Source organism: Colletotrichum lupini, chromosome 10 (genome assembly GCF_023278565.1).
Source record: "Colletotrichum lupini chromosome 10, complete sequence".
NCBI lineage: Eukaryota > Fungi > Ascomycota > Sordariomycetes > Glomerellales > Glomerellaceae > Colletotrichum > Colletotrichum lupini.
The window spans coordinates 293,613-318,199 of NC_064673.1; the positions used below are offsets into that span (position 1 = coordinate 293,613).

General features: G+C 55.1%; 11 protein-coding genes across 11 annotated transcripts; 8 read left to right on the forward strand and 3 right to left on the reverse strand.

The window, feature by feature from the left end:
* Positions 1-342: 342 nt before the first annotated feature.
* Positions 343-2,105, forward strand: CLUP02_17297 (uncharacterized protein; the record flags this gene model as incomplete). Its single annotated transcript, XM_049296210.1, has 4 exons — positions 343-468; positions 528-816; positions 867-1,720; positions 1,779-2,105. 4 exons carry the CDS (start codon positions 343-345, stop codon positions 2,103-2,105), a joined length of 1,596 nt encoding a protein of 531 aa, XP_049137434.1.
* Positions 2,106-3,390: 1,285 nt separating this feature from the next.
* On the forward strand, positions 3,391-3,693 carry CLUP02_17298 (uncharacterized protein; the record flags this gene model as incomplete). Its single annotated transcript, XM_049296211.1, has 1 exon — positions 3,391-3,693. One exon carries the CDS (start codon positions 3,391-3,393, stop codon positions 3,691-3,693), a length of 303 nt encoding a protein of 100 aa, XP_049137435.1.
* A 651-nt stretch (positions 3,694-4,344) lies between these two features.
* Positions 4,345-5,829, reverse strand: CLUP02_17299 (alcohol dehydrogenase GroES-like domain-containing protein; the record flags this gene model as incomplete). The annotated part of the gene is made up of 3 exons (XM_049296212.1): positions 4,345-5,280; positions 5,376-5,608; positions 5,673-5,829. 3 exons carry the CDS (start codon positions 5,827-5,829, stop codon positions 4,345-4,347), a joined length of 1,326 nt encoding a protein of 441 aa, XP_049137436.1.
* Positions 5,830-7,510: 1,681 nt separating this feature from the next.
* On the forward strand, positions 7,511-8,429 carry CLUP02_17300 (uncharacterized protein; the record flags this gene model as incomplete). The annotated part of the gene is made up of 2 exons (XM_049296213.1): positions 7,511-8,111; positions 8,191-8,429. 2 exons carry the CDS (start codon positions 7,511-7,513, stop codon positions 8,427-8,429), a joined length of 840 nt encoding a protein of 279 aa, XP_049137437.1.
* A 1,163-nt stretch (positions 8,430-9,592) lies between these two features.
* On the forward strand, positions 9,593-11,093 carry CLUP02_17301 (uncharacterized protein; the record flags this gene model as incomplete). Its single annotated transcript, XM_049296214.1, has 3 exons — positions 9,593-9,786; positions 9,851-10,116; positions 10,168-11,093. The coding sequence occupies 3 exons, from the start codon at positions 9,593-9,595 to the stop codon at positions 11,091-11,093; spliced, it is 1,386 nt and encodes a 461-aa protein (XP_049137438.1).
* A 685-nt stretch (positions 11,094-11,778) lies between these two features.
* Positions 11,779-13,914, forward strand: CLUP02_17302 (fungal specific transcription factor; the record flags this gene model as incomplete). Its single annotated transcript, XM_049296215.1, has 3 exons — positions 11,779-11,806; positions 11,855-12,017; positions 12,075-13,914. 3 exons carry the CDS (start codon positions 11,779-11,781, stop codon positions 13,912-13,914), a joined length of 2,031 nt encoding a protein of 676 aa, XP_049137439.1.
* A 767-nt stretch (positions 13,915-14,681) lies between these two features.
* On the forward strand, positions 14,682-17,501 carry CLUP02_17303 (uncharacterized protein; the record flags this gene model as incomplete). The annotated part of the gene is made up of 6 exons (XM_049296216.1): positions 14,682-14,797; positions 14,870-15,256; positions 15,307-15,533; positions 15,587-16,990; positions 17,120-17,183; positions 17,252-17,501. 6 exons carry the CDS (start codon positions 14,682-14,684, stop codon positions 17,499-17,501), a joined length of 2,448 nt encoding a protein of 815 aa, XP_049137440.1.
* A 72-nt stretch (positions 17,502-17,573) lies between these two features.
* On the forward strand, positions 17,574-19,319 carry CLUP02_17304 (FAD binding domain-containing protein; the record flags this gene model as incomplete). Its single annotated transcript, XM_049296217.1, has 1 exon — positions 17,574-19,319. One exon carries the CDS (start codon positions 17,574-17,576, stop codon positions 19,317-19,319), a length of 1,746 nt encoding a protein of 581 aa, XP_049137441.1.
* A 1,003-nt stretch (positions 19,320-20,322) lies between these two features.
* Positions 20,323-21,555, forward strand: CLUP02_17305 (myo-inositol 2-dehydrogenase; the record flags this gene model as incomplete). Its single annotated transcript, XM_049296218.1, has 1 exon — positions 20,323-21,555. One exon carries the CDS (start codon positions 20,323-20,325, stop codon positions 21,553-21,555), a length of 1,233 nt encoding a protein of 410 aa, XP_049137442.1.
* A 1,075-nt stretch (positions 21,556-22,630) lies between these two features.
* On the reverse strand, positions 22,631-24,261 carry CLUP02_17306 (isocitrate dehydrogenase subunit 2; the record flags this gene model as incomplete). Its single annotated transcript, XM_049296219.1, has 4 exons — positions 22,631-23,422; positions 23,478-23,687; positions 23,973-24,032; positions 24,175-24,261. The coding sequence occupies 4 exons, from the start codon at positions 24,259-24,261 to the stop codon at positions 22,631-22,633; spliced, it is 1,149 nt and encodes a 382-aa protein (XP_049137443.1).
* Positions 24,262-24,354: 93 nt separating this feature from the next.
* Positions 24,355-24,525, reverse strand: CLUP02_17307 (uncharacterized protein; the record flags this gene model as incomplete). Its single annotated transcript, XM_049296220.1, has 1 exon — positions 24,355-24,525. One exon carries the CDS (start codon positions 24,523-24,525, stop codon positions 24,355-24,357), a length of 171 nt encoding a protein of 56 aa, XP_049137444.1.
* Positions 24,526-24,587: the final 62 nt, after the last annotated feature.

Sequence of the window (24,587 nt, forward strand, 5' to 3'; positions counted from 1 at the left end):
CCACGAAAAGTCCTACTACTGCGTAGGTAACTCAGGTAACATGCGGTAGCACCGTGGCACCTCTTCCACTTTCCCCCACCTTGGGGAAGGTTTCCTGTTGTGTGGGAGCTCCGCGTCGTACCGCATTCTGGGGACGAGTTTATATGCTCGTCGTTTCCTCCCATCTCTTCCCCAGGTGTCTTTCTTTCTTCTCCGTCGTCGCGCTCAAGCCTTTCACTGCCCAACACTCTTCCTCTCAGACGCAGAGTCCGAGCAACTGCATGCCCTCTGCTGAACACGACTTGACCTCTTCTCACATTGCCAACATCACACTCAAACCAGATACCGTAGCCCGCCGTCATCATGGGTATCAAGCCTGAGGGTGTCCCAGGCAAGGCCTGGCCGGCCATTGCCATTGGCTTCTTCGTCGCCTTTGGCGGTCTCCTCTTCGGATATGACACCGGTACCATTAACGGCATCCTCGAGATGGTATGTCTTGATTCCCAACACCTCGGTAGAAGACGTACAAACTAACCGCCTTTCGACAGTCCTACTGGCAACGCCTCTTCAGCACCGGCTACGTGAACACCGCCGGCAACAAGGACGTCTCGCCCGACCAGGAATCCGCCATCGTCTCCATCCTCTCTGCCGGCACTTTCTTCGGTGCCCTGGCCTCCCCCTTCCTCGCTGATACCATCGGACGTCGCATGGCCCTCGTCGCCTCGTGCTGGGTTTTCAACCTCGGTGTTGTTCTCCAGACCGTTGCCACTGCCATTCCCCTTTTCCTAGCCGGTCGTTTCTTCGCCGGTTTCGGAGTCGGTCTGATTTCCGCCCTGGGTCAGTATTATTCTTCTCCGTCATGAAGAACCTCTGCTAACCGTAAATAGTCCCCCTCTACCAATCTGAGACCGCCCCCAAGTGGATTCGTGGTGCCATCGTCGGCGCCTACCAATGGGCCATCACCATCGGTCTGCTCCTGGCTGCCATCATTAACAACGCAACGCACGCCCGCCAGGACACTGGATCCTACCGCATCCCCATCGTCGTCCAGTTCGCCTGGTCTCTCATCCTCTTCTTCGGCATGCTTCTCTTGCCCGAGACGCCTCGCTTCCTCATCAAGCAGGGCCACATTGACCGCGCCACCAAGGCCTTGGCCAAGATCCGCCGCCTTCCCGAGAACGATGCCTACGTCGCCGAGGAGATTGCCGAGATCAAGGCCAACAACGACTACGAGGCCACCATCGGCACCGGTAGCTACCTCGACTGCTTCAAGCCCCCCGTCCTCAAGCGCCAGTTCACCGGCTGCGCTCTCCAGGCGCTCCAGCAGCTGACCGGTATCAACTTCATCTTCTACTACGGAACGCAGTACTTCCAAAACTCTGGCTTCTCCAACGGTTTTGTCATCGGTATGATCACCTCGTCCATCAACGTCGCTTCGACTCTTCCCGGTATGTGGGCCGTCGACCGCTGGGGACGTCGCCCCTTGCTTCTCTGGGGTGCCGTCGGCATGTGCGTCTCGCAATTCCTCGTCGCCATGCTGGGAACCTTGACCACGGGCCAGGACGACACCGGCAAGATTATCGTGTACAACCTGCCCGCGCAAAAGGCCGCCATCGCCTTTGTCTGCGTCTACATCTTCTTCTTCGCCTCTACCTGGGGCCCGCTCGCGTGGGTTGTCAACGGTGAGATCTTCGGCCTCAAGACCCGTGCCAAGTCTCTGTCTCTGTCGACTGCCACCAACGTAAGTTACTCGACGAAATTCTCCTACATTCGAGCTTAAAACGCTAACATGTGAACAGTGGCTTCTCAACTGGGCCATCGCCTACAGCACCCCCTACCTCGTCAACTACGGCGACGGCTACGCCAACCTGCAGTCCAAGATCTTCTTCGTCTGGTTCGCGTGCTGCTTCGTCTGCATCGCCTTCGTCTACTTCTTCATCTACGAGACCAAGGGTCTTACCCTCGAGGAGGTTGAGGAGCTCTACGCCGAGGTCAGCGTCGCCAGCAAGTCGGTCGGCTGGAGACCCGCCACCAACTTCCGCGAGCGCCAGGCCGCCGAGGGCGACAAGGCGGTGCCCAACAGCGACGGTGACATTACGCACCACGAGAAGACTGTTGGTGTTTAAAGAGGGGGATGATGTGGGGGTTCTACTGCATAGCGATGCCGAGGCGGGGTTGATAAGATGAACCCCACCGAGAGTTTAATGTCTGTCATGAAGGGTGGGCGATGAAAGATACCTATGTTTCTATTTACTTCAAGATACCACCAAAAAGTTCAAATTCAATCCGCTCTGCTGTAGTTTGCCAGGTGATGTGATGTCCAATGCTACAAGTCGGAAAGTGCTGGTTTGCGAATGTCAGACGGGCTATCCAGCCTCCGCGACACACAGCTTAGAGACGACAATCATGAGCATCCAACCGCTTGGCGAATGCGTCACGAAGCGGGCACGTCGGCGATGTAAGCAGATCACATTGCCAGCAACCGCCGATAGGTCGCGTACAAACAAACTTTTGTCTTGTAATCTTCGCAAGTAGGCACTGACGGATCGCGGCACGACTGCGTTCCTCACCCCCCTGCACGGCACAAGCCCGGCAGCACGCGGCCCCACGACCCCTCGCTCCCGACTGGTCCTCCGGCCCGGCACTTGGGCTCCTCGCTCACCCAATGCCCGACAATCACGCGAAGTTCACCCACACAGCCCCGGCCCCATCTCCCGCTTCCCCCGTAAACTCTGCCTCCCGACTTGCCGGCTCCAGCTCGCCGGGTGTGGCATTTACACCTCATTGTGGAAGTACTGGCAGCCCCCCGTGCTGTTTCCCACCTGACGGACTTACCTTGTCTTGAGTTTGTACCCATGTCGTGAGTTTTCTTTGGTGACGTCGGGTGCATCTTTCTCAGTCGGACAGGCTGAACGTCGGCTTATCGCCGGGCGTTGGGTCCGATACGATTGGCGGGGAGTGTAGCCCTGCCATCATGAGGGAAATCTTTTGCGCCCTTTGGTTGGATTTTTGGTGTCGTGCGTGATGCGTCACGGACGCCATCTTGATGAAAGGGACGAGAAGGAATTCATATTCCTGGTGTGTTGGTATCGTAAGCCCAGGCAGCTGCATGGGCGATGGCGTCGGGCAAGGCTTCCGTTGGTGTCGCGATGGGTGTCAGCCGGTTGCATGATTGGCGGCCTGGAAGGCGGCGATCTATCTGCGTTGTTTAACACCGAGTCAAGTGAACAGTCAAGGGCGTCGGTGAAGAGGTGTCGGCGGTGAAAAGTATAAAAGGGAGGTGATGTCTCTAAACTTATGCTTGGTATCTTCCCGGACTTGTATCCTTATTCTCATCACTTAAGAATCAACGTCTATAAAGCCGAACTTTGTCACAGCAAGCTCAACTTCACTCTGACCACTTCCAACGCAATGGCTTCACGATACCCAATGCCCAACATCTACACCAAACCCACCAAACAAAAGACTGACTCCTCGTCTTCTTCACTGTCCACCGCCGTCAAGTCCATCTTCTCGGCTTCTACATCGTACCCCTCCACCCCATACTCTACGTCAAAGTACCCTCTCCCGACAGCGTATACGCCGAGAGATGGGACGGACAACAAGGTAACTGTTGGGGAGCAGCGGATGGGCATGACTTCAAGGGTTTCTGTCGAGTCGAGGGATACTGTTGATGAGATCAAGGAGGAGCAACTGCGTGGACTGGGGCGGTAGACGGGTGGGGTAGTTGGCGACGAGGGTGGCTGATGATTTTTGTGTTCTTGAGAAAGTGTCTTACGTTGAGCCGTCGAAGGAGGCAGAAAGTCTGTTTATTTGATGTTATCGTTTGTGCCGAGTTGATTAAGTTGAACTGGACCCTGTGGATGCTCGTATCAAGCCTAGACATGCCCATGAGATGTGTCACGTCGTGAGGCTCGATATCAGCCACAGGCCGATGAGCGGTGCGACGAGCCTTACTGTGCTATCATTTTTAAACGATGATGTTGCATCCGAACTTCAATGACCCTACACATCCAGCTGCCTGATGAATGCCTCGTCATCAGCGCGCTCATTGGAGAATGGGACATCTAAATGTTCGCGTCAAGATGTGTTCCGCTTACTTGATCCTGATCGAAACATTTCGATCTTGTCCGGAGACTCGGGCAATGATCCCTGATCCCGTCCAAACCCGTTGTTCGATGCTTAATGTTTAAGACGCAAACCATCTGGATTCTCCATCGTGTACGGGCCGTCAACGTATTGCGGATGGTGAAAGCTTGCCAGAGTACGCACCACATGATCTACATGGATGGAATCGCTGAGAATTCAGTGTTCATCATATCTCATTACGAAAACGTCGCTCATACTTCTAGCCAACCCTCTAGCCTAATACGTCGTCAACTCGGGAGATCCCTCCGCCCTAGGGAACGAGAACTTTGTCTCGACAAAAATCTTCTGGATCCCATCCTCATGCTTGTCAAACTTGTAGTACACCTTGTCCAAGTCATCAAGACGGATGCGGTGCGAGAGCATCTGGTACACATCAATCTTGCCCTCCTGGATCTTCTTCAACAGATCCTCCCAGTACAAATGAACAGGCGCCTGCCCATTACCGATGAGCCGCACCCCGCGCTCCATCAGCGACCCGATGTTGAAGTGGTTCGTGTACCCGACATACACGCCCGTGATGCCCGCCCTGCCAAAGTTGCGCACGCCCTCAATCATCTCGTTGACAATCTCGCTCGTGTCCGTCTCCGCGCCGAGCGCGATCTCCACCGTGTGCAGCCAGCCCTTGGGGTACTCTCCCGCCGCGCACTCGAGCGCGGCATCCGGCCCACGACCACCGCAGAGTTCCTTCAGCCGCGAGACGACCGTCTCCTTATTCGTGACGCCGTGCGAGAGCGTCGTGTAGTCGACGAGCGCGAGCTTGTCCGCGTGCGCGGCGGGCCACTTGGACTTGATGTAGGAGAGCCGCGGCTCAGTGTCGACGAAGATGACCTTGGAGGCGCCCTCGTCGAGGGCGAAGGCGCCTGCCATTTGGCCGATGGGACCCGCGCCCCAGATGGCGACTTGGTCGTTGGGGTAGACGGCTGTGTCTTTGACGCAGTTGTAGGACGTGGCGAGGACGTCGGAGAGGTAGAGGGCCTTTTCGTCGGGGACGTTGTCTGGGATGGCGAGGAGGTTGACGTCGCCGAGGGGCACGCGGACGTACTCTGCCTGGCCGCCGGCGAAGCCGCCCGTGAAGTGGGAGTAGCCGAACATGCCGGCCGTTTGGGAGCCGTACATGGACTTCTCCATGGTGTTGGAGTTTGTCCGCTCGCACTGGGAGGAGAGTTTTTGCTTGCAGTAGAAGCACTGGACTTTTGTCAGCTTCTTACTACACTCATTAGTGTCTACGAAGAAGACAAGAAACTTACACTTCCGCACGCGATTTGGAATGAGGCGACGTAGCGCTTGCCGACCTGTGCTTTGGTGACGGCGGATCCGACTTGGTCGACGACACCGCAGAACTCATGGCCGAGGATGTCGCCCTTGTTCATCTGGACGACGGAGCCGTGGAGGAGATGGAGGTCGCTGCCGCAGAGCGTGCTGCCGGTGACCTTGAGGATGACATCGGTGGCCTCGAGAATCTTTGGCTTTGGAACGGTGACTGGGCGGCGAGGTTAGGATGTACGATTACAAGGGGGGGCAAACACTGGCTGTTCACCACTCACCAACTTCGACCTTGTTCTTGCCTTGCCATACGAGTGCCTTCATGAGCTCGCCGTCGTCACCTTTGTTTCCGCTGTATTCGGTTACATCCTGGGCGGTGATGGCGTCGTCTTGGTGGCCAATGGCCTTTTCGGCTGCGTATGCTGCTTGTGAAGCCATTTTTGTGCGTGATTACTGATATGAATTCTTGGGTTTGGAAAGAAGGCCAAGAAGAGTCTACGAGATTTGTTAACAATCACTTGTCAAGTCATTGGAATCATTGATCCTTATAGGAAATCACGAAGACAAGACAACTATCACATAACTAAGCAGCCAATAGCTCATCCGGGCCCAGACGCCTCAAACGAACCAGCCGGATGAGCGCGATGCGACACTGGGCGGGCAAAAGACTGAAGCTCATGACGGCGCGCGCCGTCATTTTCGACGGAGACGCGACGTCATGGATCCCAGCGCCTCCAGAGAGGCACGGCATGGAGCAGCGGAGCTTTACTTCCTAGAGCCAATGAGAGAGGCGTTTCGGCTCGGAGCGGATGTGCATGCACACATGGTGCGCCTTTCTGGACCGTTGGAGTGGGTTCATATGAAGATGAAATAAGAAGCAGGCAAGGGTGACACGAGGCTGAAAAAAGACATGCTTATCCGAAAGAGGATGGCCGTGGAGGGTTGAAAATGGGACGGCATTTGCAAGATTTGCGATTACTCGGGGAAAATTCGATGTTGCCCCCCTCGTTCCACCCCTGCTCACGACTGGAGACTTGCCGTGTTCCATGGTTCGTCAGCTTCGCGTCCGGACTTATGAAAAATGAGAGTGGGAAGTTTGGTACGGGAGGTCGGTTAGGAGAATGGACGACGTCAGGTGAGGTTGTGAGAGTGCTTGTCAGGCTTGAGTAAGCTCGGCAGTGAGTCGAAAGAAAGTCTGGGTTCCTGTTTGGGTGGATATAGGCGGGGTCGAGTTTTGGCGTGATGATAGTCTTTCAAGTCAGTGCCAAGCTCATCTCGTTTGAAGAGCCTTTCGTGTGTTCATCGCATGTGGGAGGACGCTTCGGATGAGATGAACTTCACTTTGCATAGGATGAAGAGAATGGGAATAAGAGTGTCTTTATCTCGAACTCAAGGTCATCAAGGTTGTCTCTTGCAGTAACTCAAGAATGAGAGGAAACACCAGTCTTGGCTCTTGGGCCTAACGTAGCGCGTATGAGAGGATCTATAGAACTGAGGTGGGGTGAACGTTGAACTAAGACAGACGTCACCACTCGGAGATCGGCTAGCTCATCTCATCGTGATGTGACGAGAACACCCAGATGGTGCCAGTTGGAGACAAGATTACAAGGCCACAATGAGACATGGATCATTGATCCCTTAGGTAAGATGAGTTGACACGTGAGTCGACCAGCACAAATAAAGACACAACGGCGGCACAAGGATCGAGGTCCGCAACCCGCTCCCGTCGAGCCGGGAATGAGGGGAAAGTGGAGTCGAATTGGGGCCTTGAACTCACGTAACTTGGGGTAAAGGTGCGGATGGAGGAGTAGACGGAGGAACTCGTTGCTCGGCCGCATTGAATCCCACATTGGCATCAGGAACCCGCGACTCAATATGGCAATCCGGAGCATGCTGCGTCCGCAAAGGACAACAATGTCGTTGGAGTTGCCAATCTGGCCACAAGCAATCTGTTTATATGAGGAGGGCCGGGCAAAGTCAATTGGGAGATGAGTGAAGGAAAGCCATTCTGTATTTCGTTCATGTTCCTGTGTTAGTCTCTCATCGCATTCTCAACCGCTTGTCACGATACATTCTCGCGAGAAAGCAAATCATCGAAGTTAGTAACACAATCACCACAATGAAGTCCACATCCCTCCCTCTCGCAACCACCCTCCTCGCGACGGCCGCCTCGGCCTTCCAAATCGGCAAACCGCCCATGCCCCAAGCAAAAACCACGATGGCAGACAACTTCCCCTGGCGCTACCCCTTCACCTCGGCAACAACAGACGCCTACACCCCAACCTGCTCCTCGTCAAAGACCTTTGCCGCCACACAGTACACCCTCCACGACCTCTTTGACAAGCCGCCGACGGGCCTCTTCCCCTGGGGCGACGGTCTCAAGACTTTCTTTTCGGGCCGCGAGTACCCCGGCGGCTGGGCCGGCCTCGACCGCCACATGTACGACCGCAACGTGCTCATGATGGAGTACGCCGATGTTCCGTTGCGCGTGCGCGAGTGGATTGAGGAGGAGGAGCGGGCTGACGGCGCCGGCAAGGGTTTGTTTGCTGTGTTTGAGAAGCCTGCTGGGGAAGAGGATAAGATTACGGAGCGGGTAGTTGTTCCTGGCGAGGCTGAGGAGGTTGATCGTGGGCTTGATGAGGGGAGGGTTGCTATTTTTGCGCCGGGGGCGTTGTATCCTGTTCTTCCTCTGTTTGTCGCCGACGGTAGTGACTGTGAAGGTGAGTTTCACATTCATTTTCCTTTCCTTTCCAATTCTTCGAATGCATTTGTAAGAGCAGCTGGCTAACATCATCGCAGCGACGCTCGCCGACTTGAGCAGTTACCAGGCCGTGCCCAAGGATGCCGCCGTCGTGGCGTGGCCCGTCAGCCATACCCGTCCCGACACCGCCAATGGCAAGAGGGACATCGAGTTCACCGTCAAGGCTCAGGTTCTCAAGGTGAAAGGGGTTGCGTCAGAGGCCGAGGCTGATGCTGAGGAGTCCAAGGTATCTGACGAGAAGACGAAGTCGTCTGATGCGGCCAAGGATGAGTTGTAAGAAGGATGTTCTAGGGCGCAAGCGAAGCTAAGAATGCATGTATGAGTAGATTCTTACCCTAGTGTTTCATTGATTAGTATTTCCTGATTACGTCTTGCTTTTGAGTTTGATCAAGTACTGATTTCGAGACTGCCATTGTTCGTGCAGACATGTCCTAGCGGCTGTGCATTGCCTAGTGTGTTGTGATTGTCAATCAACAACAAGAGACTCACGACTTTACGTTAAGCTTGATCCTTAGAGCTGACAAGCTCCACAATCCTGGCGAAGCTGGTCCGTGTGCGACGGTCTCCGTCAGCGATCTGCGCTGAGATGGGGACGGGAGGGCATTATTAATCCAGATCCTTGGCGTTTTCTCCGTGGAACTCCACGGAGCGCCGTGGCCGCCACGGTGGCTGGAGAGCTCCACGGAGTTCCACGGATCTCACACCGATACTGACCGATACTCACCGAGAGTTGGGCCACTTACACGCCTGACTGTGGTATCGTTCCGGTCTCGCGATGCAACCGCGCGGCAATGAGTAATGCTGTACCCAGCTGAGTTCTGAAATCAGAGCATTTTCAATTTCCGATTTATTGATTGCTATGCAGAGTCGAGTTAGCCATGAACGTGAGCACTTGGAGGTAGAAGCGTAAGTGTGAATCCAGAACGTTTGTATAGAGCGATGTTATTGAAGTCCGAAGGAGACAAGAGACTCATTTTTATAGTAACGAAAATGAAGAATACAAGGAGTCAATCCATTCAAACTTGTAGAAAACACCTGGAAGTGAGGTTGCATATCAATCCACGTGGTTGAAGTCTCCCGGCGTCTACTACAAGATATGCCGGGGAACCCGGTGCCCCACGGACGTCTCCTCCGTGGAGGGCCCCGTACGCTAGCTTTCCGGGTAAACCACCGCCACGGCTGCAGCCGTGATACTACCACATTGCGCCATCGACTCTGCACTCGACTCCGCGGGCATCATTTCGGGACCATAGCGCCGTCCGGGCTCCATCCCGTGGCAACTCAAGATGTCTTTATAAGTGAGCTCCCTAGACGCCTTCGATTTTCAAACAGTATCATCATCAGCATCATCTCCTCGATCATCATAGCATTTCTACAGTTTTTTCCTACTATTAACCAAGCATTTATCAACCTCCAGTCAGTTCTACCACCACCACAAACATGCCCGCCCGCTACGAAAGTTCCCCCGCCAGCCCGGAACCCCTGGCCCGGTCTCTGACCTTTCCCTTCTCCGGCAAGACGGCCAAGAACCGCCTCCTCAAGAGCGCCATGGCCGAGTCCCTCGCGACCTGGAGCGCCACAGAGCCTTCGAAGAGAGGTATCCCCACGCCCGAGCTCGTCGAAGTCTACCGCCGGTATGTCCTCTCCTCTTCTTGCTTTCACAGCTGAAACACCTTGATGCTAACCCAACACTCCCAGATGGGGCCAAGGACCAGACAACTTTGGCATCATCTCCACAGGCAACATCACAATCGAGTTCGAGGACGTGAGCACCCTGGGCGACATGATCATCACCCCCGAATGCGCCCCCGAAGAAGGCGACGCCCGCTTCGAGGGCTTCAAGGCCATCGCCGCCGCAGGCAAGGCCGACGGCAGCCTCATGGTCGGACAGGTCAACCACCCCGGCCGCCAGGTGCAGAAGAAGATCCAACCGAACCCCGTCTCCGCGTCCGCAGTCCACTTGGGTAAGTGGTCTCTCCCCCCTTCATTCAATCATTCACTCTTGAAACTTACAGCAAGAACAGGACCGAAGATGGGCATGGAATTCGCAACGCCCCGCGAAGCCACCAAACAAGACATTGCCCGCTTCATCGAAGGCTTCGCCCACGCGGCAGCCTACCTCGAGAAAGCAGGCTTCGACGGTATCCAGCTGCACGCCGCGCACGGGTACCTCCTCGCGCAGTTCCTCTCGCGCACGACGAACCGCCGCACCGACGAGTACGGCCCGCAGACGCTCGAGAGCCGCACCCGGTTGATTGCCGAGATTGGTAAGGCCGTGAGACAGCGGACGTCGCCGGGGTTCATCTTGGCTGCCAAGATTAACAGCGTCGAGTTCCAGGAGGGCGGGGTAACGACTGACGAGGCGAGGGAGATGAGTGCCCTGCTCTCCGGGCTCGGATTCGACTTTTTGGAGATTTCCGGGGGGACGTACGAGGCTATTGGGATGAGCTGGGAGAAGGAGAGTACGCGCAAGCGGGAGGGCTTCTTCTTAGAGTTTGCGGATACGGTTGTCAAGGGACTCGGCGAGGATGCTGCGGCGCGCAAGACCAAGGCGTACATTGTCGGCGGGATGAGGACAGTCGGCGCGATGGTGGAGGCGCTCGAGGTTGTCGACGGGGTCGGGCTAGGGCGTCCCGGCGCGCAGGAGTTCCGGTTCGGGTCGGAGTTGATCTCGTGCAGGGTGCAGGGCGCCGTGCAGCCTGTTGAGATGGTTGAGAAGGATTTCGGGATGGGATTGACGATGGCGGCGGCGCAGATTCATCAGGTTGGGCGAGGCGAGGAGCCGTTCGACTCGAGCGATGAGGGCGCGGTGGGGAGGTTTGCGCAGGATATGCAGGCTTGGTATGGGGATTTGATTGCCGATGGGGATAAACTGGAGCATTATGGCGCTGTCAAGTATTCTGGCGAGACTCTGCCTTATAGGGAGACCTCCAAGGCGTAGTTTTGGTTGCTGGTTGCTTGACTGAAGACAGTGGTCGTGCATTGCCGTGGTGTTGCTAGATTTAGACTTGCTTTTAGATTGGATATTATAGTTTTATTTGCGTTCGTGATGATTGTTTTAGCTGTTAGAATGCTAGAGTTATATACGAAATGGTCTTGGTTGAAACTTGTGATCTGATCTCCTTGTTCACCAAGTGTCGTGTAAGTGATCTGGTGCGGTCACCTCGGTGAGACTCGGTGAGCGCCTTCGGTACGTACTGAGAGACGGTGAGCTCAACTTTGACGATCCCACCGCAATAATCAAACGCTGAGAAAGCACGTTTGCAGTAAGAGACAACAAGAACCAAAAATCCAAAACTAATCGACACTGACTTCAAGTCCGAGAAGGATTCGAGCACCCAATGAAACGACCAAGAGAATGCGAGCTGATTGTGGCTTGACGGGACGACTAGGCGCATCCGTCAGCTCTGGATTTGTAATCTTGGCCCAGCGACTTAATCCTTGCGCTACTGCTGCGCACCACCAAAACAGACGCAGACCCCTGCCTCGCTCTCTTAATTGGGACTTTGGACTACGACTCAGAGTCTCGAATGGTTGAAATATCCAACTCATCCACCTCGATTGTCTGGAATTCCAACTTGGTTGACCCAAGACGGTAACACGGTACACTCACAGACGACTTCACTATGGAGACTTCATCACAACGCCGCAAGGGTAACAAATACCACGATTCCCAATAAACCATGACTAACACGCTTACAGCCTGCGACTTGTGCTTCCTCAAAAAGATCAAGTGCGACATGCTCAAGCCGGCCTGCTCAAACTGTCTGCTGTATAAGTCTGAGTGCCGCACCACCACAGTCCGCCGGAGAGTAGTACCGACGAAAGAGCGCCAGCAACGGCCAAAAGAAACCACCGCGGGAGAGTACGTTGGTTCGTAATGATCAAATCACAGGACTTTAACTGACGATCCTCTTCACAGCCCAAAAAGAGTGGTAGAGTTGGAGAGCCGGTTGGCAAAGATAGAAGAACAGCTGCAGCGCGCACTGGATGCGAACATTCGCCTTTCCAGCCAAGTCCCGTCCTCAGCATCAGCACCAGCACCCGCGCCAGTCCAGTCCGCACCGCTTACAGACACCATCGAGTTGCCCCTGGACAGTGCCGGCGACTCAACCGACAGCACCGAGTTCATCAATGCCTTTTCATGCAGCGAAAGTCCGAGCGAGTGGGTGGTGGAGCCGGAGAAGCCAAAGTTGCCGCCGCTGGAGGAAGTCACGCCCGTTATCGACGAGTTCTTCAACCGCTACAACTCCATCATGCCGCTCTTTGACCAGCCGACCTTTATGCGCATGCTCTCTGACTGGTATTCGCCGTCCTCGAATCACTCCTCCGCCGCCTGGGCAGCCATCAACATCGCCCTGGCGTTGGGGTATCGGTGCACGTTGAAGGAGTCGGGCAACCTGGATGCCCTGGTGGACGATCAGAAGGTGCTGCACCACATGCGCAACGTACAGTCTGTCGTGTCCGACTTGGTGACGCGAGAAGAGGACCTGCTAGGGATCCAAGTCCTCGTGGGCATGGTCGTTCTCTTCCAGGGCACGAAAGATCCCAAGCCTGCCTCGGTCCTCATCGGGACGGCTATCCGGCTGGCGCACCGGCTGCACCTCCACGACAAGGAGTCCCTCCAGTACTTTTCGCCCGCGGTCGCCCGGCAGAGGTCGCGGGTCTTTTGGCTCGCCTACTGCATGGACAAGGACATCAGCCTGCGGTCAAAGACGCCTTCGTTCCAGCTGGACGCGGATATCGACCTGCCCCTGCCGGAGCTGGACCCGGACGACGGGGCGGGCGTCATGGCTGCGTCTAACGGCAGCAAGTTCAACTTCTTCCGGGCGAGGGTCGAGCTCAGCCACATCGCGGGGAAGGTATACGATCTGCTCTACAGCACGAGGTCGCGCAAGGTGGCAAAGTCGGAAGCGCAGCTGCGGGTGACGCGTCTGGAGGAGATGCTCGAGACGTGGCGCCGCAACGTGCCGGCCGAGTTCCAGCTCACGTCGCTGCTGGAGTACGCCGAGCCGCTTCCCACGGTGCACCTTTCGCTTCTCTACCACAACTATTTTGTCATCACCGTCATGGTCCACGGCATCTACTCGCACGACGCGGATTGGGTGCAGAGAATCAGCTCGTACGGCCGTGCGACGATACAAGACCTGGATGGTATAGGACAAGGAAACAGCAGGCAGAACTCGCCGTTGCCGACGGGGTGGGCAAAGTGCGTGGAGCTCAGCCGGGACTGCATGAATCTGTTTGTGGAATCGCCAAAGACGGACTGCAGCATCTGGTCCAATGCGTGCGCGCACTTTTCGGGGCTCATCATTATCCTATCCAACATGTTTGTTTTCCCAGAAAACCCCAACGTATCGGCGGACAAGGAGCTCGCGCAACACGCGATGCAGCTTTTTGATATGATGCTGCGTCTCTCTGCAAACGAAGACTTTCGCAGGCTGTACGAGGTAGTCAAGGAGCTGCACCGGCGGGCGATGGCAACGGTGGATAAGGTCTCACGGAAGAGAGAAGAGCAAGCGGCTGCGGCTGCGGTGGTGGAGGCAATGGACAATACGCTGCCGTTTGGGATGCAATTTGAGGAGGATGTGAGTTTCTTTGAGGGCGCAGGCATGATGGACTTCACAGGGGCTTTTGCTGGGGGTATCATGGAGGAGTCACCGGTGACTGCGGATTCCGAGGCAGGAGACACGTTAGAGGCCGGGGGTTTCCAAGGAGACTTGAGTCGTGCTGCCGCGACGGTTGGGCATAGTCATTACTAAGCTGTGATGATACTATATTGGCGTTTGGGAGTCTACCATATCTAGACTATATCTAGTGGGTTGGTTTTGTTATAGCTGTCTTATGAGTACTGGATGAAGGGAACTTGAATACCAGTAGAGAAACTGAGATATCATGTTCACGATGATCTGCTTTCTTGACTTGGTGACGATCAACCCGGTTGGAATCGTTGGTGTTGAGCTCCATTGAGGACAAGAGCTTGGGCAGTCGGTGTCTTCGGACGGTGGACCGAGTGGTGGGGTATTTGGGTGGGATAATTGTGGGACCCGTGTGCTAGGTTTGGTGCTAATCCTGATCAAGACAGGTGTGATCCGAGCTCTGGCATTCCGTCCAGTGAGATGAGAGGAATTTGCAAGCTGGCAGGGATGACGGGATGAGGTGGGGCCGCAGTGGACAATGACGACCAGGAGTGAGCTCAAGCACCTGCCACAGCAGATGAATTGCACTGGAAGGAAGCATACTGCGTACGCAGTAGAGGGAAGGAATGGCACAAGCAACAGCATCGTCTTGGGGAAGGTGGTTGCCGCCGCTAATCCCGGGAGATCCTTCCCTGTGGAGGAACGAGCTCACTGTCATGGCGTCATCATTGAATCGTCCAATTTTGGGGAGGAAGTTGCGTCCATCTCTGCCTCGTACTTGCACTTGCACGTCTACCTAGGTACAGCGTAAGGTACCTCACATTCTCGCGTCTTTCTGACCATCCCGTGTTTATCTGCAGCCATTGAGAGCTTCCCTCAAAGCACAGCGCATGAATGATGATGATGCTCTGAATCCTCACCACTCTCCATCGCCCGACGCTACAAACGCAAAAACACTGCCCGCCCTCTTGAACCCCTCCATAAACATAACCCCGGTCAAAGACGAGTCAATCTTGACCTGACGGAGTATTGTCGCCAATCTGAAGACGCGAATCCCTCGACTTTCCCCATCTCTCAGCAGACCGCCTACCATCACGTCTTGCCTCATCCCACCTTACCCCAGTTACAGCATACTTACCGCAACATCTCTGTCTACTTGTCACCCCCGGAAGCTTTTACCTTCCAGTCACCATCTGCCTAGCATTTCACTATTAGGATACTTAGCTCCCACACTACATCTGGGAATACCTAAGCAGTCTTGGCCCCGTGTGCTTTGTTATCTGACCCCCTCCCTCCGCCCCGGTGCTTTACATCAGCAGCTGTCAGTCCGAGTCGGAGTACCCCTCGACGGTGACCGTACCATCTTCCCCTCTCTTTCGCCTACCCATCTACTCCTTGGCCCCCTCCCCCTCCATCCTTCATGCAAACCAACAGATTCCTCCTCCCTCTTCGCCAACACGCAAGAGTCTCTTCTCTACTCCGACAAACGACACAAAAGAATCCATTTTCGTATAGCGCACGAGCCATGGCCGACTACAAGCTCAAGTCCGTCTCCTCGCTGTCACTCAAGCCGGGAGACAAGCAGGAGGTTGAAGTCGAGGGAATCGAGGGCGCAAAGGTCCTCCTCCTCAACGCCGGCGGCAGTATACAGGCTGTTGGCCCCAAATGCACCCACTTTGGCGCACCACTCGTAAAGGGAGTCTTGACCACCTCTGGTCGCTTGACATGTCCCTGGCACGGAGGTATCTATCCTCTCCCACGTTGGCTACATTGCACTTCACTGACACGCATGCAGCTTGCTTTAATGCCAAAACTGGCGACGTTGAGGATGCCCCTGCTCTCGACGCCCTTCCCGTCTTCAAGGTCACCGAGCGCGACGGCGCAGTCTACATTTCTGGCGAAGAGGCCGCGATCAAGGGCGGTCGCCGCAAGCCCAACTTCAAGTGCAATGCCGCTGGTGGTGCCGACCAAGAAAAGGTGGTCATTGTTGGTGGAGGTTCTGGTGCTCTCGGAGCTGTTGAGGGTCTGCGCAACGGTGGCTACGACGGTCCCTTGACCATCATCTCCTCTGAAGGCTACTTCCCCATAGATCGCACAAAGCTGTCCAAGGCTCTCCTGACCGACGTCAACGCCCTGCAATGGCGCGACGAGGCCTGGTATAAGAGTGGCTCCGTCGACTGGGTCGCCGACGAGGTAACCGACGTTGACTTCTCTGACCGCAAGGTCACCACCAAGAAGGGCGACAGCGTCCCCTATACCAAGCTCATCTTGGCCACCGGCGGTACGCCCAGAAACCTGCCCCTCCAAGGGTTCAAGGTGTTGGGCAACATCTTCACCCTCAGAACTGCCCACGACACGCAAAAGATTGTCAAGGCCATTGGCGACAAGGGCAAGAAAATTGTCATTGTCGGATCCTCCTTCATCGGTATGGAGGTTGCCAACGCCACCGCCAAGGAGAACACAGTCACCGTCATCGGTATGGAAACGGTTCCTCTGGAGAGGGTTCTTGGCGAGAAGATTGGCGCTGGCATCCAGAAGAGCCTGGAAAAGAATGGCGTCAAGTTCCACATGAATGCTGGCGTTGACAAGGCAGAGCCATCAGCCACGGACGCTGCCAATGTTGGCGCGGTATACCTCAAGGATGGCACCAAACTCGAGGCTGATCTAGTCATTCTCGGTGTTGGTGTCGCCCCCGCTACTGAATTCCTGAGGGAGAACAAGGTCATCAGATTGGAGGACGATGGCTCGATCAAGACCAATGAGAACTTTGAGATCGTTGGTCTCAAGGACGTGTACGCCATTGGTGATATCGCAACATACCCCTACCACGGTCCTGGAGGCGACGGCCGGTACACTCGCATTGAGCACTGGAATGTCGCCCAGAACGCTGGTCGCTCCGTTGCAAACAACATCATCAACTCAGCCGTCAAGACGCCGCACTTCATCCCCGTCTTTTGGTCCGCACTGGGCTCACAGCTGAGATACTGCGGTAACACCGTCGGCGGATGGGACGATGTCGTGATTCAAGGCAATGTGGAAGAGTCGGCTTTTGCTGCGTACTACACAAACGGCGAGACGGTTGTCGCTATGGCCTCCATGGGTAAGGACCCTGCCATGGTTCAGTCAGCCGAGTTGATGTCGCTCGGAAAGATGCCTTCGAAATCGGAGCTGGCCAAGGGTCTCGACATTACCACTATCGGTCCGTTGGAGGCATGATTTTGTAAACAGGACTTTTATGCTTGTTCGGGTGTACACGGGAGGGATGTAGGACGTAATCTATGGCGTAATTAGGTAGGCTTCAAGGCATGCAATGAGCACACAATTCAAGGAATTCAATTAACAAGGGGTGTTTGTGATATTTCCACAGCAAAGATGGATGCCGTGCCCGCGAAGTATGAAAACCCGTTGAGTAAGCCGGCGGGACAATTGCTAGTGGATCTGTGTGGACGGTGAGAACTAGTGAGGGACACTCGGGACCGAGCGCTGTGTTTGTACCCGAGATGACCGGTGTGGGGCGGTGGCTGCGTTTCCGGCCACGCCAGGACCAGCGGAGCCGGGCAAGTGCGGAGCTTGCAAACCACCGCCGTCGACGCCGTCACAATGGCGCGGGACTGAAATGCCAAATGTATAAAGACCTCATCATGCATCTCGTACACAAGTTTGGATGGACGGTCGAACCACACTACGCTTTTCATCCAATCTTACCTTGAGCCTGGAGACTTTACTTTTTGTTATTGACTTACACCGGTCGGCACATCAACCAACACCAAAATCAACACACAATGACGACGCAAACTCAAGCACCCGTGATAATCATAGGCGGCAGCCTAGTAGGCCTCGCCAGCGCCCTCTTCCTCTCCGCCCGCGACGTCCCCGTCATCCTATTCGAGCGCCACACCTCGAGCTCCCCGCACCCGCGCGCCATCGGGTACACCTCGCGCACGCTGGAACTCTTGCAGACTGTCGGCATCTCCCCTGATCAGCTGAAAGTCGGATCCGGTCCGCCGGGCGGGAAACCTCGTCGGGTGAAGGTCAAGAGTCTGGCGGGGGAGTGGGCCGATGAGCAGCTCTGGAATAACAACGCCAACAAGGAGAACGGTGCTGGCCCGAAGGGCGAGACCAAAAAACCTGGATCTGGTTCCGGTGGACCCCCGCCGCAGCAGAAAGGAGGCAAAGTCTATGCTCCCATCATGGGCACGGCGATCGCCCAAGACAGACTTGAACCCATCCTCCGCAAACGCGCCGTCGAGCTAGGCGCGGATCTCAGGCTCGGGTGGAAGATGACGTCCTGGAGCCAGTCAACGGACGGCGTACGCGTCACGGCCGTCAACAGAGAATCAGGGGAGGAAGTAACCGTCGAAGGATCGTACATTGTCGCCTGCGACGGCGCGCGGAGCATCTTCCGCGAGGGCCTGAGGATCGGGACGACGGGCGTGGGACACTTGCGGAGTCTGTGCAGCGTCATGTTCCGGTGCGCGCCGATTGAGAAGTTTCTGGAGCGCGGATTCGTGCAGTTCTCGATCGAGGGGCGCGAAGACGGGTTTGAGGCGTTTCTGGTGAGTTATCACGATGGGAGGTGGGCGTTGATGTGGAATGCCGCCGAGGAGACCATCCCCGACGAGGAGGCCGATGCCGACGCCAAGGACACGATCAACGTCAGCAACAGCAACAAGATGGACGCCCGCGCGCAAAAGGACCTCGTCCGCAAAGCCCTCGGTCTCGGCGAGGACGAGATCCAGGACGGGGATATCGAGCTGGTGACGATTGGGTTCTGGGAGATGAGCGCGCGGATCGCGGAGAAGTTTGCCGAGGGACGGGTGTTTCTCGCGGGCGACGCGGCGCATACGTTGCCGCCTAACCGGGGCGGGTACGGCGCCAACACGGGGTTCGCGGACGCGCATAACTTGGCGTGGAAGATTGCTGCTGTTAGGAGCGGGGTGGCGGACGAGGAGATTCTGGGCACGTATGATGAGGAGAGGAGGCCTGTTGCGCTTGTGAGGCATGATCAGCTCTTTGCGAGGGATGATTACAAGGCGTATATCCGGGGTGATGGGGGGAAGGGGAAGAAGGTCGGGGTGATTGACGATATTGCCATGGAGTTGGGGCAGATTTATCGGTCTAGGGGGGTGGATTTGGGGACAGAAGAGGCTTTGCCTGATGCGATGAGGCCTGATGAGTGGAAGGGTCAGCCCGGGACGAGGGCGCCTCATTTGGTGGTTAGGAAGAGGGATGGGAAAGAGATTTCGAGTTTGGAGTTGTTTGGGCGTGGGTGGATTGTGCTCTCGAGGGACGGGGAGTGGAAGACTGCTGCTGTTGGTGCTGGGTGTGAGTTTGTTCATGTTGGAGAGGATGTCGTCGAGGTTGACGAGAGGGAGGGCGAGAGCTTTGAGGAAACGTTTGGGGTTGGGAGGGAGGGCGCTGTGTTGGTGAGGCCTGATGGGTTTGTTGCCTGGAGGGTTAGCGGAAGGGAGGATGGTGATGATGAGGTATTTTCTGAGGCTTTCAAGCGGATTTCTTTTGCGTTGTAGTCAACTTTGGTGACTTTGACTGCGGTTTTGGAAGGGAATTATTGACGGTTGTATTATTACTATGTTTTTGTATGAAAGAAACCTGATAAACTCCTCTTGAAGAAACATTTGGCACTAGCCTCTATTCTTACAACTTCTTGAGTATCGCGACAATGATACAAGTGCAGACGCCTCGCCTTGAAGAGGCTGAATAGGTATGATGGCATGCCCCCAGCCTATCACGTCTATTAAAGAAGCTTGATACGGCGTAGAGGGGGAATAGATGAATGATGACCACTTTGAAGTCCAACTTGAAGTTCAAACCCATCATCACATTGGAAACATGTCCCTCCAACTTCACTTCTTCAGACGGATGACAGTTATCGATACTGCGCGATACGCGAGAGACAGACAAGGCGCGCTGAGTAAATGAGCAGATCTCTTCCCGAAGATGATCAGAATCAGAATCATCAGAGGAGTCCATAACTTAAGATGTGAGAAGTAACCAGTAATAAGACATGGTTGTTGACGTTGAGTCTCAACTTCTGCCAGAGTCTGCCCGTGAATACGCAGTTTGAAATATCGTCTGAGACGAGTTCGGTGAGTGAGACGTGGCAGCATGCTCCTTTGAGTGACCACAGCAAGCAGCAAGCAGGGGCTCAACAGCTGGGAGGTTTGAGGGCAGAATCTCCGTATCGTATCATAGTTTCCGTAATGCACTTGATAAGCAGAAACATCTGATGGTTCTTTGCCAAAAAGAGCAGTCCGCCTAGACAAAAGCAAGACTGGTCGGAAAACCAAATACAGCTAGTACGGTGCGGGGAGACTTAATGAGGGGATGCGGAGAGGATGCATGTTGCTCGGGTGCATCACGGGCAACGCCATGCCTCACCAGTTCGGCGGTTTTGGGTTAGCGAAGAATGCGTGTCCGGGGCTTACACACAGCCATGTAAAAAGGCCGACTTGCGGCTTGATGTGTAATGTTGTGCTCAAACTACCTCGCCTATATCCTCCAGCTTCACGCATGAAATCTCTCACTGCACCGCTGTCTATCGCTGCATTAACTGAAACTTCTCTCGCCATGTCTCCCAAGATCCTGCAAGTTGGCGTAGTTGGCGGTGGTGACGTTGCACAGATCGTTCACCTTCCAACCTTTATGTTTCTGTCTGATCTCTTCAAGGTCGTCACCGTTTGCGACATTTCACGCAAGACGGCCGATCATTGTCGTGCCAAATTCAACATCCCCCACGCAACCACAAACCCAGACGACATCTTCAATGACCCGGCCATTGATGTCGTCGTCATCCTAACATCTGACGAGTACCACGCCCCGTATACCATTGCTGCACTGAAGGCCGGGAAAAACGTCTTGCTCGAGAAACCCATGACGCTCAGTCTACAAGCCGCCGACGAGATTATCGACGCCGAGACCAAGGCCCCCAGTAATGCCCGCGTCTTTTTGGGATACATGCGACGCTACGCTCCAAGCCTCCAAGCCTTCAAACGTGAGATCGCCTCCATTGACAAGATCAAGTACGCTCGCGTTCGCGACATCATCGGCCCCAATGCCTATTTCATCGGGCAATCGGGAGCATACTCTCAAAAGTACCATGATGACATACCAACCGAGGTGTCGGAGGACAGAAAGGCGCGACTGGCCGTCTTACTAGGCCAAGCCTGGGGACAAGAGCCGGAATCGCTCACAGCCGCGCAGATGGACTACTGCTGCCTCCTCGGCAGTCTCGGGAGTCACGGTCTCAGCCTCATGAGGAACGTGCTAGGTGGACTCCCGGAATCGGTTCTCGCTTCGACGGACAACGCGCGCTGGTACACGGCCATGTTCGAGTACCGAAACGGCACCGCCCCCGACGACAGGTTCACGTGCGTCTACGAGATGGGCATTGACTCTGTGCCGAGGTTCGACTCTCATGTTGCCGTCTACGGGGAGAACAAGACTGTCACGATTTGCTATGATACACCGTTCGTCAAGGGCCTCGGCATCACGGTGGAGATTGACGAGCTGAACGAGCACGGAGAAAAGTCCCACAGGTCTCTCCAAACCTCGTACGAGGATGCCTACACTGCAGAGTTGAAAGAGTGGTATGAGACTGTGGTTCACGGCAAAGAAGTCAAGACGTCTGCCAAGGACGCTCGAGATGATTTGATACTGTTCAAGATGATGATGGATAAGTTCCCCGAGCACAAAAAGATCAAGAACTCGTCTGATAGCACGCCTTTCGTACCGAGCGGCCCTTGAATGCCATGCCATACTAAGTATCGCTGTATTGCTATTCAGTACAGTATTGAACAAACTGTCGCATGTTTGCCATCTCTGAACTGTGACTGGCGTTGTTTCTTCTGCCTGTTGGGTAAATGTAGCTGCGCTTGCCACTTACACCGACTCGGGTGCATAACTGCCTTGATGTGACCGTATCTGAATCAGAGAAAAACTCTGTGTTTCGATGCGTACTTGCTTCAGCGTACTTGGATGAGGTGCTTCAAGGTACTAATGTGATGGGGTGGGTGTAGAGACTGTTCATACAATCATCATGATGGTTGGGTTGTGTTGAACCTTGAGTGGAGAAATGGGGAATGGCTAGAGAGTCGTTTGAGACTGGCTTAAGAAGCCGAGCTTTTCTCATTCAACAGGTATGATTTTGAGCTCAGTATGATACCGTTTACCTGAACGATGCTCTTCCTGCTTTATTTCGATTTTATAGTGACCTGCTTGTGCAGGATTTGGCAGACGCACTGTGTGTTGGGGTCGACTCCAAAGAAGGGTGGGCGCTTTAGGGATCTGCCGTGCAAATCTGTAGGAAGTATCTATTCATCGAACGACGCAGCGGCATGACGGTCCCCAACATGACTCTTTGGATAGATGTGAAGACAACATTGTCTTCCATGAGACGAGGCTTATGTGCGAGGCTGTAGCACGCCTGCTCGTCCCAAATCTCACTAGGCATGTTCACGGACATGGCGTTCCGTCAGTGCCAAGATCTGTCGTCGACTCTTGGACCTAAATGTCCGTTCGACCTGTCAAGTCACCCTAGTCTGCTTTGTGATCTGTTGGTAAGGTATTGATTGCGCTCGATATCTTAGTGGTAGCAAATTCGTACATGCGAGAAGAGGGAAGTGCCCAAACGTTGTGAACAGTCAAACTCAATTATTGCCACCATATGTTGCCAGTCACTCACAGCCCGAAACCACAGGAACGAAAACACCAGATTTTGTTGGAGCTCATGAACTCATTGAACGACTATGGCTAACGTTAAAGGAAACAGGAGGTAATATCCGTTGTCTAAGATCGTACAGTCTACAGGGGTAGTAGGTATCTACAACTTGGAAATGATGGCGCCGGCAAACTCGTTAGTCTTGGCCTTGCCGCCCAAGTCGCCGGTGAGGGCCTTTCCTTCCGCGAGGGTATCAAAAGCGGCCTTCTCGATTCTGTCGGCGTACTCGCCGAGGCTCATGTGTCTCAGCATCATCATGGAGCTGAGGAGCAGAGCGGTGGGGTTGGCCAGGCCCTTTCCGGCAATGTCGGGGGCGGAGCCGTGGACGGCCTCGAAGATGGAGCACTCGTCACCAATGTTGCCGGAGGGGGTGAGACCGAGACCACCAATGAGACCGGCGCACATGTCGGAGAGAATGTCACCGTACAGGTTGGGCATGACGAGGACCTTGTCGTTGTAGGGGAGGGGGTCGGTGACCATCTTCAGGCAGGTGTTGTCGAGGAGCTCGGCGTCGAACTCGATCTCGGGGAAGTCCTTGGCGACGTCGCGGGCGGTCTTGAGGAAGAGACCGTCGGACATCTTCATGATGGTGGCCTTGTGGACGACGCGGACCTTCTTGCGGCCAATCTCCTGGGCCTGCTGGAAGGCGAAGCGGAGGACGCGCTCGGAAGCCTCGCGGGTGATGAGCTTGATGGACTGGACGACACCGTCGACGACGACGTGCTCAATACCAGAGTATTCACCCTCGGTGTTCTCACGGATGAGGACGGTGTCGACGTTGTCGTAGGGGGTCTTGTAGCCAGCGACGGATCGGCAGGGACGGAGGTTGGCGAACAGGTTGAAGGTGCGGCGGAGAGTCAGGTTCAGGGAGACGTGGCCCTTGCCAATGGGGGTCTGCATGTTCAAGTTAGAATGGGAAGAGAATGGCTCATGGTCGGTAAACACATACGGCGAGGGGTCCCTTGAGGGCGACCTTGTTGCGCTTGATGCTCTCAATGGCGGCATCGGGGATGGCGGTCTTGCCGTCCTTGAGGATGGGGGTGACATCGACGGGCTCCCAGGTAACGGGGGCCTTGGCCGCGGCAAAGATGTCCTTGACGGCCTGGGAGATCTCGGGACCGATACCGTCACCCTCGATCAGGGAGACGGGGTAGTTGCCCTATACAAGATTGGTGATTAGTTTTGTCTTGAAGGCATGTAGATGTCGCAGATTTGACCATCGCCAATTGAGTGATTTTGGGCTGCGCAAAGGGCCGATTCGGGGCATTGTTGTTGCTCGAGTACCCGTCCATCTGCACATGACGAGTGACATGTGCGTTCAAGAGCAGAGAATGCAGTGTCATTGTCGAGGTCGGGGTGCGCCAACAAACAACAAAGCCGAGGTCTTTCCTTTGCGCGTAAAATTTTATGGGGCGGGTAGTAACGGAGGAGGGAAATGGCATACATTGGAGTCCTTGACACCGTGGAACTTGGCGACACGCTCGCTCGAGTAGAATCTGGAGTTCTATACAACTGTCAGCAATTGGGTTCTGTTTGAATGGCCGGCCTGCAGTCGAGGCTCTGCCCGTGTTGCATCGTCGAATCGTCACCGGCGGGCGGGCGGGATCGCGGGACGGCAAGGAACAGGATGGAGGAATTGCGCGCACCTGGAACTGAGAGACGGCGGCGGCGCGGGGAGCGGCGCGCATGGCCTGCTGCCGAAGAGGCGCAGCGAAAGTACGGGCGGCCAGCATCGTGTCTAGAGTCCTTTGGTGTTGAAGGATACGTGGAGGCGGAGGAGAGTGGTCGGGTGGGAAGGATTGGTCGTTTATCGGGAGACGGGAAATTTAAGGTCGGGAGAAGGAAGTGTTAGTAGCAGAGACGCCAGCGGCGGCCAGCCGGATTTGACAGGTGAGAAAATAAACCGCCGCTTTACCGCAGGGATCTTGGCTGCACCGGCAGGTGTAAGCGGCTCTGCTGCAGAAAAACAAAAACTTCTTGATTGGCTTTCTATGCATTCATGATGTTTTATATTCTACCATCTTGAGAACTCTACAGAACTGAAAACGACGTTTTCTGA